This window comes from Polyodon spathula, chromosome 7 (assembly GCF_017654505.1).
Source record: "Polyodon spathula isolate WHYD16114869_AA chromosome 7, ASM1765450v1, whole genome shotgun sequence".
In the NCBI taxonomy this organism is placed as follows: Eukaryota; Metazoa; Chordata; class Actinopteri; order Acipenseriformes; family Polyodontidae; genus Polyodon; species Polyodon spathula.
In genome coordinates, this window is record NC_054540.1 from 17,456,554 (window position 1) to 17,472,069 (window position 15,516).

General features: G+C 34.2%; 1 protein-coding gene across 3 annotated transcripts in view; it reads left to right on the forward strand.

Annotated features, from left to right (window-relative positions):
* Positions 1–15,516, forward strand: part of LOC121318267 (USP6 N-terminal-like protein) — a 55,269-nt gene that overhangs the window by 27,429 nt on the left and 12,324 nt on the right. For 2 of the 3 annotated variants that reach the window (XM_041254762.1, XM_041254761.1), the window contains 7 exons: positions 5,612–5,685; positions 7,289–7,371; positions 9,933–9,972; positions 10,601–10,681; positions 12,105–12,212; positions 12,445–12,554; positions 15,359–15,407. In XM_041254762.1, the coding sequence (XP_041110696.1) occupies positions 5,612–5,685; positions 7,289–7,371; positions 9,933–9,972; positions 10,601–10,681; positions 12,105–12,212; positions 12,445–12,554; positions 15,359–15,407 (545 nt within the window). Of the gene's footprint in view, positions 1–5,471; positions 5,495–5,611; positions 5,686–7,288; positions 7,372–9,932; positions 9,973–10,600; positions 10,682–12,104; positions 12,213–12,444; positions 12,555–15,358; positions 15,408–15,516 lie in introns of those variants that run through there. The other variant, XM_041254763.1, reaches the window with a different exon arrangement.

Consider the following 15,516-nt stretch of genomic DNA (forward strand, 5'->3'; position numbering starts at 1 on the left):
AGTGTATGTATTTTTCACTACTGGAAAATGTAGTTAATTTTATTTAAATATATTTATTTTTTAGCTTTCCAGGTAAAATACTTCCAACTGTAACTTTTGTGTATGTGGATTTTTATGAAAGGGTGATAGCTTCTCCTGCTGTAGTACTGCCTACTGCAGTATTTACACCATATTGTAAAATGTTAGCATGTATCTATCATTTAAACTGTGTGTTTGTGTGTTATTGGGATCTATTTTGAAGATACTAATTCCAGGGCCTTTCATTTTTGGTATTTTCAGTGAGGCAAGCAGGTTTTTAATTTTGGTTGTTTTTTTTGGTTTTTTTTTTATTCTCTTTCTGTGTGCTTTACCACAGTGGTGCCTTTTAATTAATTTTATATCAGATCACTGTTTTTTTTTTTTTTTAATTCTTTTTTTTTTATTCTTAAAAGCTGATACATGCAAATCATGTAATTCTTGTTGTCCAGGCACCTATCGCTACATTCTTATTCCCATCCTCAGTGGGAAGACTTTGTATTAATTTAGCTGTTTCTATCAAAGAGCCATCCACCTTTGCCACATACACCTTTCATTCAAAAAAGGTGCTCGCACCTTGTACAAGGGAAGATAGGTGGGTGTGAGTGGCAGCTAGTTGTATCTTTGCAGTGTGCATACATATTTATAATATAATTGTACAGCTTATCCTCTAACACATGGGTGTCAAACTCAATTTTACCAAGGGCCATATCTTAATTTAACTGCTGTAACACTTGTTTTACAGATTTCTTGTTGTTCCCCCTAATGTACTTGATATTCATGGTAGCCCTCAACACTGTTCTACATAAAATGAAAGTGTATCAATGTGTATACAGTAGAATGTGAAGTTCATGAAAGCGTTGAAGGACCTTTTAAACTTGTTTATTGCTTGTTTATTTTTTATATGTGTTAGTGAATATGCAATATGATATATAATTAAATACAAAAAACTATATTTTATGTGACAGTAAGAGCTGATAAAGACGGGAAATTGAAAAGTAAGACCACTGCGCTGTTACTTCACCCATGTTCTGACAAGGCTTTGTAGCACACCCTGCTTAACTGGTACAGTGGATGGGTTCTCTTCAGACAACATTGATAGTCACCACCACTGGGGAGGTCAGTGGGTTGCTGAGGATTGAAAGGTTCTCTGAAACAGCCTAATATGCCTTAGATCAGTGGTTCTCAGTCCTGTTTCTGGGGACCCCCCTGTGTCTGCTGTTACCTTTTTTCCAACTCCAGTTTATTTATTGAGCACTCAGTTAAGCTAACAATTGGCCTAATGAAACCTGTTGAATAATTAGAAACAGCTGGAGATTTTAAGTTATGTATAAAATTGAGTAGAACTTGAAATCTCCAACTTCTTATAAGGTGAAGAGTAGTTTAGTTTAAAAATGTTATTAACCAAATTATTAGTTAAATTGAGTGTTCATTTAAGTAATTGAGAGCTCAGTTGAAACAGAACCCAGCAGAAACGAGGGGTCCCCATGAGCAAGGTTGTGAACCACTGGTTAAGAAATTAACAAAGATCACTGTTTTTGTGACTAAAACCATTGACATGTGAATTTTAACGATAATTAGAATATGAACACATGTGAAGCGAGACAATGTATTTTTTATTTATTTGTCTTTTTGAAGTATACACACATTTCTAGCAGTAACCTTTGTTTTAAACCCTTTGAGCTATTTTTATTTATTTTGTTGACGAAAGCCATTCTCGCTTTTTAATATGCTGGAAAATAATGTATGTATGGCATAGTAATACAATCATTGAAAGGAATAAAATAGTGTCAATCATGGGGTTTGTTTTTGTTGAAGATATTCATCTTTATAGTAGTTTTTTTTTTTTAGTTTAGCAGAAATGGACACACCTTTTGAACACCTATGTAGGTTGCCACAGAATGGTTATCTTTGTATTGGAACCCTAAGGCTTCTACAGTAGTATTACAAAAATAGAAGTTACCGATTGTCTTGCAGTATACGAATAAAACTAAATAAAGCAGTTTGTGTGTTAATATAATAATCACACTGCTGCTGTGTTGTTGAGCATTAAATGTCTGCTATACACTAATATAAACAATTGATAAATCTGTTATTATCCTTACACATTTGTAGTTATTTTGTTTGTTTGGAGTATTTATTGATAAATCTATTATTATCATCACATGTTTGTAGATATTATTTGTTTGTTTGGAGTATTTATTGAAGTGAGGTACACCGTAGCTTTACTACAGTTGACTGTGCAATCAGTCCTTGGCTCAGCTTATTTATGACAAGCGACAAGGGCGCATTACATGTTTGTAGTTATGATTTTGTTTTTTTGGAGTATTTTATTAATAACTCTATTATCATTACACATTTGCAGTTATTATTTTGTTTGGAGTAGTTATTGAAGCCAGGTACTGCGTAGCTTTACAGTTAACTGTGTGATCACTCCTTGGCTAGGCTATAGACCAGTGGGCTAGACTCATTCATAACAAACATCAAGGCGACCGAAGTGCGCAGTCATGTTTTCAGAGTCCACGCATGCAAGAAGAAAAGTCCAAATAACTTCCTTAATTACTTGATCGATTTTGTTGGTTCCACAAAAAGGCACGTCCTCTATAATGAGTTCTACCAGCCTACCAAAGGAGGTATTTAAACTCACAGATGTTTTTTTGTTATTTGAGTGCATAAAATTGTCTGAATAATTTGTAAAAAAAAATGTTTTACTCCATTCTGTAACTTTAAAACTACCGAAAGGATTTTCACAATCTATACCAACATTTTTTTTATCCATGACATGGACACCAAGCATGCCAAATGGCGCCCCGATCATTTTGAAATGGCTGAGAAAATGTACCCCTCAAAATCTGGTTTAAACAAGAAACTGTCAGTCACTTTTACTATAGAGTGGCTATCGCCACTCAGTAATATAGTTATTACTATAAACTATATATATTCTACCTGAAAAGAAATGGGTGATATGATTCTGCATAGTGTACATAAATAGATGGATGGATGGATGGATGGTAGGTAGTTAACAACACTGCCCTAGTGGTATTGTATCATGCTGAACTGAAGTATTCTTTTAAGTGATGTTTAACACTTTTTATTGAAAAGTAGGCTGTGGCCCTTTGACAAAGTTTAATCAAACAAAAGAAAACCTTGCCTTTCAATTACACTAACTAAACTTAAATTGTTATGCTATCCCTGACTTGCGTGAAGAGGGGATACTCCCTTTATTTCCAACACCAAACTCAAAATTCACAGGTACAGTCACAACAAAACAATTACCAGTTCACTTATTGGCAAGCAGCAGAATGAGCAAAAAAGGCATATCCTATATAATTTGACATCTTATTGTCTCATATTTCATGCTAGCTGTGTTGCAGTCATCAAAACTTGAATTTTCAGTGGAAACTGCCAGTTAACAGTGGTCTTGCATGCACCATATTTCAATAAGATATTTTCGTGAATAACAGAATATAAGCACACAGAAGCAGATTTTGTATAATTTTATGTATGTGTACAGTTACTGTACAGATTAGGGTTTTGGTTCAGGTTAGGTTTAGTGTTGTTGATGATGATTCCTGGAAGAACTGACTTAACGGGTTTAAGATCATCAGCTGATGGGAATCGGACAAGCACCAATTAGCTGAATGGCCTCCCTCTGTTTTTTTTTTGGTTTTTTTTTTAATTAGTTTATTAATATTCCCATTTAGATTTAAATTATTAAATGACATTTGCTAAACTGCTGATTTTCATCATTGTTCAAACAAAACTACATGTTATACTTCATTGCTATATGTGATACTTAATTCCAGAGGGAGTGTCACATTGGCTAGTCGCTCCCCCGGGTTAGGCCGTTAGGGAGACAAAATCATCACAGATTGTTTCTCATTGCTTTTCATTGTAAAGATGGAACTGAAGCAATAGTTTCTCTTTCCTGCTCTGGGAAATTGGCTCCCTCATTGGAAGCAGGAACGTTTACACAGGAAAGATAACTTACTACACACACACGAAAAAATTTGCTTAATTACACATTTTTACTTCTTGTCAGCTCTTAACAGTTTCAGTTCAAGTTACTTATAAAATGTTATAGGTAATTTGAAATCTGCAACAGAAAACAAGTAAAAAGGTCTAATTAAGCAAATTATCTGTTCAGTTACGGGTCTAGTTAAGTAATTGAGAGCTCGGTTGTAATGAAAACCAGCAGACACAGGGGGTCCCCAGGACAGAGTTTGAGAAGCCCTGTAATTGTAGCTAACAAAATAATTCCATACTAACCGTTTTGTACAAATTAGTTTAGGTCTCAAGTGTGCAGTTTTTAAAGAAAGGCAAGTTATAGCACACGTGTATTTTCATTTTAAAATATGATCTCTAGTACTACTTTAGGTTAAAGGAAGCTATTATTGTTTATTTTATTTTTTACAGCGCAGCGTTATTCAGTTTCTAATATAGCCCTGTTCAAGACTGGGCCTGTTTTAATTTGTTTGTGTTTGGACATGCAGGATATCAAAAAACCCAATGAAGGAAACTGTTAAAGTTGGTTCATTTTACTACAGTGTTCAGTTTAACACCTGTTTTGCACAAAGGTCGTTGTCTTACCGCGGAGTTGCTAGAGGCAGTTCCAAGGCAGTTCCTTCCATATAGGATTCAGAGTTTTTTCATTATTATGAAACGCCACAGAATTGTTGGTACTGTATGAATTGAATTGAGACTTACTTTTTTCAGTCTAAAATTCTAAACATGAAATACTATTGCAAGCACTATCATTCACCTTGCTGCTGAGATGTACAAAATGCTGTAAAACTTCAGCTTCAGAAAGAAAGTTAATTGCACTTTGTGCAAGCAATAGTATTACTGTAGTAGGTCCTTTAACCTTTTGTGCTGGTCTGTTTAAGGAAAACTGTAGGCTATAAAGAAAAGTAAGAACTGACATTTCAATTCCCAGTGCCCTGATTACAGTAAGCAGTCAGAAGTGCAAGCCCTACATAGTTACAGTTGCTGTGTTGGAGCTTTTCTTAGAAGATGCTTTAAGTGATAATTAATACTAAATCTTACTCCAGCTGATAACATGCGGGATTGAAAAAGCCCTCATTTGTGTAAAAGAGCAGTCAGTACAGTTACAATGTTTTATAGTCTGATGTGCTGTACTAATTATTGAAACAGTCCGGAATAGTCTTTTTTCTTTTGATCCATCAAATAAGTAAAATGTAATGTTAAAGAAATTGCATTTGTCTTGTTAAGAAAACTGATTAGCAGTATAGTACAGTCCACTGTATATTGTCACAGTGTGAAAGAAGTTCTTGCATTCACACTTTAATTTATTTTCACATTTTATTTGCATGTGTGTAATACCTTTTTGTTCCCTTTTTCATAGTGGAATGAGTGTGTTTTTGTTTCCAAGCTGTATAGAAACTGGGAGAAGCTGGGTGCGTGAGTCATTGTGTACAGACATGGCCACATGAAAGAGGAAGTTGCTTACCTAAGCACTGTAAGCTTACGTCGTACAGTTTTTATGGCAATGAAACTGTTGAAGGTAACAATGCTGACGTGAAGAATAAATGAAGAATGATGAAGTTAACTTCTCCCGTTTCTGCAAATCCTACAGATTCCGATGCGGAACAGAACGCTGCGATTAAGCTTGCCCAGGAAAGAGATGAAATAGTATCCAAGTACGATAAGGTAAGGGTCAATACTTTTCGAAACTATTCAGTTTGAAACGTCATTTCCCATACATTGTGCCCTTAGGAATGCTTTTATTTTGTTAAAAAAATTAATCTGTAAATACAATTCACACAAATATGTTTATTACGATAGCAAAGATTGCCATTATCATCCTTTTTTAAAAAATACATGCTGTCAATGTACCATTATTGCTGCTGTTGAATCAAGGAAATCTGGTTTCAGTCCATTTTCAAATTGCTTTGAAACTGATTAGTCCTAATCTATTGGCTTTTTTCTGTTACTCATTAATTTTATGTATCAAGACTGCTATTTCCTGTGACTGAAATAGAACAGGATATATATAGTACTGTACAGTATAGGAAGGTAAAAAAAAAAAAAAAGTGGACATTGGGAGAGTTATTGTAGTGTGTGTTATTCTCAGTCTGGAAAGTGATACCAAGTATCTGAAGTGTATTAGGATCATTTTGGATTTACTAACTGAGCGTTAATAACGTAACAGAGAGACTACCCTTGCAGTCAAATGTTTTGCAGTACTGTATAAACCATTGTCTTTTTTTGTTTCTTTGCCATTGTTTGTTTTTACTGTGTACTATATCATAAGCTTCATATGTAGTATTCTAAATTCTTTCAGATATTTATTGTGGTACAAAAAAAACGAGTTAATCTTAAGGAACATTAGTTGTATACTGTAAATTAATTTAATGTGCTGTCAAATGTATTATGCTGATGAGTAAAAAGTCTGAAACTTTTTGAACCCTTCATTTTGTTGTTTTGGATATTCCTGTAATTTTACAGTGTTCACAATGCAGTGTTTTCAGCTTCGTGCTGTGTGTTGCACTCTGCTTAGAAAATAACCCAAACTTGGCCTGAAGGTTTCCCAGGGATGAATCAGAGCTCCAGCAGCAGTAGCACACTGTACTGTGTAGATATCTGTTTGTAGTGACGCTGCCATTCTCTATTAGACCAGTCTGGCTGTGTCGAAACCAGCTACAGATTTTTAAAAACCTTGGATTGAAAAAGCCAACCAATTCTCGGCAGATGTAATCTCGTTCCTTTAGTTGCTGTGGAATTTTGTCTGCGGTCTGCAGAGCATCCTTTATTTGGTGCTGCTAGTTTTCTTCTGGATAGCTGGTATGGTAGTTGCTTCCTGACCATTAAATGAACAATTCATTAAATTTCTGTATTGTAAATACTTTGTTTTGTAATTTAATCCATTGCAGAAATTCATTATCTGTTTTTAGTTGAAAGTAAATTGTACAACTGAATTTGCAAAAAGTCATTGCTTAGGTCTATTATCTATATACATGTCATGTTTTGTTTTGTGGTTTGACATGAATAAGGAAAACGTGTTTGACTAAACAATTGTTTGTATCTAAGCTTGTTTTAAATACCTGAATTAAATGCTGTAGACAAGCCTGTGCTTTTTAACTATTAAACCTTACTTAATATATTTAGTGGCAAACACTACAATAATCTGACATTTTGGAGAACCTTATTTATTCTACCATTTTTGTACCATTCTGTAAATGACAGAAAGCAAAATGATTTTAAATTCCTCCAGAATCTATCTATCAATAAAATGTGCTTCAATTTTTTTTAGGGAAGAGATGGAGCAACTGTGGAACCCTGGGAGGATGCCAACTACCATCTATACAAAGTCACAGACAGATTTGGATTTTTACAGTAAGATTTGTTAAGTTTTTATTTATGAAAGCAACCTTACACCACTATTATAAAATGAGCACAAAACCATTGAAGGCCTCTTTCCTTCAGCCACAAGGACTGTGTCAAATGCTATTTTAAATCAGTCCTGTCTGTTAACATTGGCAGAAGACTAAGAGCAGGTTTGAATGTGAGTCTGTCAGATCCAGTTTGGGTTGCAGGCTGGAAGAAATTGGTCTCTCTGTATTGCTATCATTTGAAGAAGTTACCCAATGAGCATCCATATTCAAATGGAAATTGGACATTTATTTTATGTCAAGTCAGTCTTTGACATTTGTTTAAAATCCCAGTGGATTATAGCCTGCAAATGGAAACCTCTGCAGTGTCAATTTGGTATTGGAACAAGATGAAATTCACTTTCACAGTTTTATGGCAGAGATGTTTATTTTTAGTTTTTTCTTCCAGTTTTAAAACGTTACCCAGAACTTAAGTTTCTTTGCACAGTACAGCACTAAGCTTCCCCTTCTGTGTGTGTGTGTTTAAATTTGTTTTCTGAAATATTTAGTGAGCATGGTAACTAAGCTATCTAGATATTAAACTGGAAAATAATCAACTATAAACAACATCTGAATATGTAAAGTATACCTTTTTAAATAGAAAAATGAATGGATGTATTTTTGTCAGATAAAATGTTTTAATTACCATATATAGACAGTGTGGCCTATAATATTTGGAATTGACTATGCAGTTTTGTTTAATAATAAAATCACGGTATGGCTTCCTGTGCAAGTGTTCTATGTTTCCTGCTTTCCCTATGGTCTTCTAACTACTACAAGTTAATTAGCTGGACAAACATGTAATACATAACTTTTTAATTATTGTATAAAACGGTGGCTGTGTGTTTCTTATATTTTGAACATACTGCAATAGATAAAATGTTCATATAATATAAATATGTTACATCTAAGGTTGCAGTTTAACTTCTTGATTTCAGAACAGCTGAAACACAACCCAGCTATCCTACACAATACTAATCAATAGTGTGCTGTAGTGACTGTGTTTATAATATCTGATTTTAATTTTGTGACAAATTCATCAATACTTGTTTCTTGGGCTTACATGTGTGTCTGTAATTGTCAACATCATGTCTATACTGCTGAGGAGCTTTCAGCCGATCAGTGAGTTTTGTGTGCTGTATGCCAATTCCCATTCATTGTACTGTATGCCAATTCCCATTCATTGTACTGTATGCCATTCCCATTCATTGTACTGTATGCCAATTCCCATTCATTTGTACTTTTCTTGTCAATATTGGCATGGTTCACCTCACCAGCCTCACTGGTCATGCCCCTAATGATTGCATACATCAGATCTAGCAACAGTAAAGTCAATTCAAAACAGTGAGTGGAGAAAGATTGTTCACAAGAGAAAGGAGGGGGTAACAGAATAAAATGCCTTTGATATTCCAGGTGAATTTCTTAGTGTGACATTTTGTAATTCAATTTTTTAGTTTTGTCTTAAGTGGTTAGTTTCACAGACTGCAATTAACACTCATTTTGGACTAAGGTAACATTAGAATGTCCTAGATTAGTGCCAATAGCGGTCTGTGAACCCATCCGATGGTGTTGTGTGTTTTTTGGGTTTTTTTTAATGCAATTTGACAGACAGATATGCTACAGCAGATATTTAGGACTGCTACTTGAATGGTAAAGCAACAAGGCTTCAGAGGTGCAGCCAGCTGAGATCACTGAGATAGGTTGATACTGTGCCACTGACAACCTTGTGAGTTAAATTAAACTAGTATTACCCCTGAAAGCCAGATGTAATCAAAATTGTGTTCAGAGAATGTAGTGTTGGGGAGCATTCAGGCTGTTCAACTGAGAAGCAGCTGTAGCACTGAAACTATTTAATTAGTTATTCTGGTGCTTAGAGTAACTAGTCCGTTATTTCCTGTTTAAGACTGGAGGCTGAATTCCCTTGCTGTATACAAAGATGTTAATGAGAAAGGATATACTACAAAGTGGCTTTTAGTATTACTGTAAAACAGCACCACATATCAGAGGTTTTGAAATGTCAGTATTGATTTAAAAAATTAAAACTGCAAGATTGGTGATCTGAAAGTGTACCGAATTGTTCACAAATAACAAACTCAAAATAATCAGATTCTCTCTAGAATAGCTGGCTTTAAAACTTTGGTAAGTTCCCAACAATATGATAAACAACTAAAGTGGTAAATATTAAAATTAATTTAAACATTTTTATTCTTGAGATATCTAGTGAATTGGATAGCTTTCCTTTTTTAACCATTTATGTATGTATTTATTCATTCTGTTTATTTGAATTGTCTGCATGTGTAGCACTATGGCTCATGGTAACTAAATGTCTGCTAAACAGGTCCCTGTCCAGGTCTTGAGGTCCCAAAGGGTCAAATGAACCAAGTTGTATTACTATGTTGAGATGCCCCAAAAATAACCCCGGCAACTGCAGGGGTAGTTTGTGATTCAAAAAAAGCGGTTACACGTTTGTTTTTGCCATGTTTTTTTTTCACCGCTCTTATAGCTGCTGCTTGTTTTTTTTAACAGTGCGAATGAGCTTCCGGCATATGACTCAGTGGAAGAGAAGGTAAATAAAAACGACTGCAATGACCACTCCTACTGTATATGTAGATATTGCTCTGTTTGACTTCTGTGCTTAAATTTAACACGGGGGGGGGGGGGGGGGGATTAAACCTTCTTGTTGTAAGGAACTAAAATACCACAAAAGCATGCACATTATTGCATACCTTACCGTGATTGTGCTAATTGTTGCTAACACCCTTCCACTCCTTTTGACGATGCGTCATAGCAGAGCAGATTGAGTTAAACCAGCAGTGAATTATGTTTGAAGATACTTGAAAATGGTTGATGAAAGGTTAAGGTCGGTTCCAATAGCCAGTGCAATCCATAATTTTGTTTAAGCACCTAATTAATCATACTTTATTAAAGCTACAAGTACACACTACATTTGCGAAAAAAAATCAGCTTGGAGCTGGTGACCTTACTGTCCACTTAAAAAAAAAAAAAATAGTACCTTGTCATATAACTGTTTATACAGGCATGTAGAGATTTATTTATTTTGTACTCCGTGCAAAGGTACCTGAATATTTTTATGTTGTCAGATGTTAATTAGTGAAAGAATGGGGAGTGACGACTAAATTTAATTGTTAATTTTAATTGTTAGATGCATTTACTAAACTTTTTTTTTTTGGCAGCAAAAACTTCAAGAAGTTGAGAGAACTACAAAATGGTTGAAAATGATGAAGAGCTGGGATAAATACAAGAACAGTGAAAAGGTAATTTGAGATTCAGTTGTCCTCTTTTGTTTAACTCCTTTTCCCCACCAGTAAGTGTGTATTGAATCTTTTTTTTCTGTACTTGTACAGTACATCTCTAAAATGTGTTAAGTAGGGTTTCAGACACCTATTTCTCATTCTCATCAAATTTTAAATGTCAGCTCACTAATGTGTAGCAATTGCTTTATTTCTGAAGTTATGTGTTGGTGAATGTGGTATTGACTTTTCATTTAAGAAACTATAATGTAGAAAACAAAGTAGGCTATGCATTCAGGAAAAACAAAACATTGATAATTGGTATAATATACGGTGTTTCCTTTTCTCCTTGTAACATTTAGTTATTTTTGCAATATACAAATCAAGGCATACACTATTTTCTTATCTAGGCATTAGACAGTGTTACTGTGATGTCATCAGACATTATTGCTTAATAACAATGACAAGTGTTAACCACTGTACAATGTATCCAGAGTTGAATTTCGTGAATTCAATGTACCTAACAATTTTTATACCCGCAATGAATGTAATTTGTTGAAATGCCTTGTGGTTATAATGCAAATCTGTAAAAATTACTGTCTTTGCTACAGCTTTATAGCTGCCCTTCAGTCATGGAATATAAATGTTGTGCTTTGTATCATTTTCAATTCACTAATTAACTTGAACAGTATATCTTTTCTAACCAGTTTATTTTAGGAATGCCATCATATTGATAGCAGCAATGGTATTTCAGCAAGTTAGTATGATCTGGTTAGTTTCATTGATAGGATATTGCCTTATTACACATCCTGCTCTAGATTGATACATTTTTTCATTTCTTTTAAAATGTGGAAATAAGAACATATGTAGTATACTGTAAGCCATACCTATTTTACAAAATCTTTGCCCTTTTCGTTTTCATGACCACAATGGGTGGTATTTTCGGTGGATCACACCACTGTGATATAAACTGTGATGTAGAAGTAGACATCAGTATGCATGTATTTTTTTCTATTTTTCTGAATGTTACTGACAAAGTTGGGTGGTGTCACCTGGAATATCAAAAGCATAAGAGGAAAAACAAGGTGCAAGTTCATAAAACCCCACCAAGACCTCTATTATAAATGCCAAATTGCAGCAATGTTTTTTCATGGATGACTAATTTGGAGATAGGAAACTGCACTGGTTAAACTTTCTTAAACACAACGCCAGACTGGACAAGATGTTACAAACGCTCGTCTTTAACGCCTCTGAGGGAATTTTTTGGGTTCAATCCCCAATATGATGTAAAAAATATTAAAACAGTAGCGATTGTGTTAAAATTACAAACAACAAGCAGAGGCAGAACTCGATCTATTGAAAATACTTGTCTTTTGGGGGCTTGTGTAATAATTATAAGTACACTTACACTCATGGTGTATCCTCTATGCATCTAATTTTCTTTCAGCTTTTGAGAAGAATATATAAGGGAATCCCAATTCAGCTTCGAGGGGAGATTTGGGGTTTGCTTCTTGACATACCAAAAATTAAAGCTGAGAAGAAGGATTTTTACGAGGTAAGTCAACCGTGAAACATACAAATCATACAGTAGCTGAAGTCTGAAACCATACCAGTGAGTTAATGTGAATGTACACACCCGCTTAATATGAATTACTCATATCCAAATGAGAAAATAGTCATGGTGTGTTTAACTCTTAGGATTGCTTTACTTTGTTGGATGTCATCAGCTATGCAGCCAGTAGTGTATCTCTCTAATAGTTCTGTCTTTTTTTTTTTTTTCTTTTAAGAAACTAAAGCAGAGGGCAAGAGTGCTTTCGCCAGATATCAGGCAGATTGATCTAGATGTGAACCGCACGTACAGGGACCATATCATGTTCAGAGATAGATATGATGTAAAGTAAGTTGTTTGTTTTGTTGTTTTATTTATGTGTAAATATTAATTATACTAAATATGACATTTTCTTTAGGAGGGCTGGTGTAAAATAGACTCCTACTGTATTTAAATATTTTTATTATGCTGAACTGGTGTGTGCTACCATTCTGAGTAGCAACACTTTTTGAAGTACATTTTCAGAGAGGAGCAACACTTTTTTGTTTTTAATGTTGCAACATAGCAAGGAACTACTCAGATCAGTAATTAAACTGCTCTTTACTACAACTGATTTGTTTCATGCTAGTTTTATAAATACATAAGGCCCAGCATATTTAAAAAATGATACAGAAATCCCAGTGGTGCAGTCACGTGAACATGATAGTTACTCTTTTATTTTTATATTTGCAACTCTCAAACTAATATGCTGCAGAGCATTCGATTTAATTTCATTCTAATAAAAGTATCGGTGAAGGTAAAATAATTTACACTTGGCTCTCACCTGCTAATGTGACATACAAAAGATAAAAACAGAAAGTAGGAGAAAAGTACCTGTAACTCATGGATAACATCATAGAGAAATGGTGCTCCTCCAATCGGTTCTGTCGACACAGAAGAAATCATTAGAAGACAATGAAATTGTCTGAAGAGATTAAGTAGAGGGACATGGCTAACTTGACTGTGGTGCTTATTCACAGAACTTTGAAAGGAGATGCTACAGCGATGCAATAGGTGGTTTTGGAGTTTGGAGCTGCATCTCAAACTGGGATGGAGATCTACAGTAATTAGGACTTTTTTAAAGGACAATAGATTTTTATTTTGCCACACTCCTTCAGTCATGCTTTTTACTCTCCTGGCCTAGCCATAGTTCATTTGTGCATCTAGTTCTAGGGAAGGTATAGTTTTAAAAAACTCAATCATGTTACCAGGAGTCAAATTAAGTATGGTGACAGCTTTGAGATTGGAAACTGTAAAGACCTCCCCCTTGTGCAGACTGCATGCATGGTGTTACAGTGCAACTGGGAGTAGAACTATTTTTGGTTTGATGAAAAGGAGCTTTCCCTAGGGCTTTTACAGTGCCTCACTGTTTTTGTATTTTCCAAGGCATACCAGCAATAATTGTGGTCTTATAAACAAGTGCCATTATTAGTCCGATCATGCTCTGTGGAATAGTACCAGATTTGCCTCCTCACACTGATGGCTTTCTTCCTGCAACACAATAAGCGCTTGTTTCATAGCAGAATAATATGTGTTGAAATTTACTGTAAATAGAAATTTGAATGAGGGGGAGGGATAAACTATCCTAAATGAATACTGAGTTCAATGTACAGTATATGATATTAATACCAATGCCTTAATTTATATTGCCTCCTTTAGTTGCCAATTTAAAGCAAATGTTTTTAGATTAAACTGAACTAAAAAAAACAAAAAAAACAAAATTGCTGTATTAAAAAAAATCAACCTCTGCAAAAAGCCACTTTTATATTTTATTACAGATATACATGTGTTCATGTATTGACATTTTAAAGTAAAGAAAATAAATAATGAAATTGAGGTTATAATTGACAATGTAATTTTCTAAACCTAATTTTCTATAACATTGTTTTTTTTATAAATGCTTTTCAAAGAGAATCATAATTATCTGCCAATTTTGAAGGAAGGGATTGATTACCTTACGATATGTGTACTCATTTCAATATAATTTTCTGTGAAGCGATTGTTTTTTTGCTTTGATATTCCACCATGAAATAGCATTTTGTTTTTCAAGTGCTACAGGAAGTTGTATTTGAAACATGATTGATTTTTCCGGTGGGATAATCTCTTGTACTTTTTTTCTCTCAGTCACTAGAAAATCTTTATATTGAATTGGTGTGCTCTTGGTTCTGTTTCAGTTATTATGTCATGCATAAATATATTTAAATCTTTATCTATTCATGGTTATTCAGTTTAATTGCATTACATTAGTAATGTACAGTTCAAGATAAAGTACCTAACCACTTTAGTTACATAGACATTGCAGTCTCAATAATTCATAGTCATGATTCCTGTGAAAATGAACTTGCTGTCCCTCTGGCAGGGGATGCAAGTCCCAGGCTGTCTGTTACTTTACTTTAAATGTATTTTCCAAGGCTTTCCCATGTAGAAGTAGCTTTGGACATACATTGACTTTGACTTAATTAGCTCGCTCTGCAGCCTTCAATATCACAAAACCAAAACCAAATTAAAGTTCATTGTTTGGCTTAGGGTGTTCGTAATAGTCTTGACAGTTCCCTTACTCAGAGCTGCATTTAGTTCTAATGTCCAGGCCCTAACAGCAAATTACACTGTCGTCTTGGTAAAAGCGCTGCTGAAACCAGTTCCCTGACGCAAATAGCTTTAATGTTGTTTAAACTATTACATTTTTTTTATCAACTTTTAAATTAATGAATAAATAATATACCTCTATGTTTGTTGTGAGTTAGTGTATATGCTGCGATTCTTGGGTTTGAACTGTGGTAGAACTTGTTTTTTATAATAAGACCTTTGGACATCCAATTTAAAACTAAACTTCCTCTCATGTTTTTGTAATTCCCAGGTTTCCTTTCCCAAGTAAATTATTTGATAATTCTTCTTAGAATGTACAAAAGCCCCTAAAGTAGAAATAATGTAGCAAAGTTGTTGCCATAGTGATTGCTATCTTCAGATTTTTTTGTTTTGTTTGAGGACATTCAGTAGGATCTATTGCTTGTCTTCAAACCTTAATTGAAAATATATTTATAGCATCTGTTTGTTGCATCAAATGATGACTATTTTATAGAGGTAATTAAATACAAATATTTCTTTCTTCACAGACAACAAGCGTTATTCCATGTTTTAACTACATATTCCATGTATAACACAGTAAGTGAGATGTTTGAGTCTGTTCATCTGTATCCTCTTTAAATATTTAATACTATGATTTATTCAGCATTTAGAAGCCTACTGTTTTTCTTATGGAGAAAATTAATTG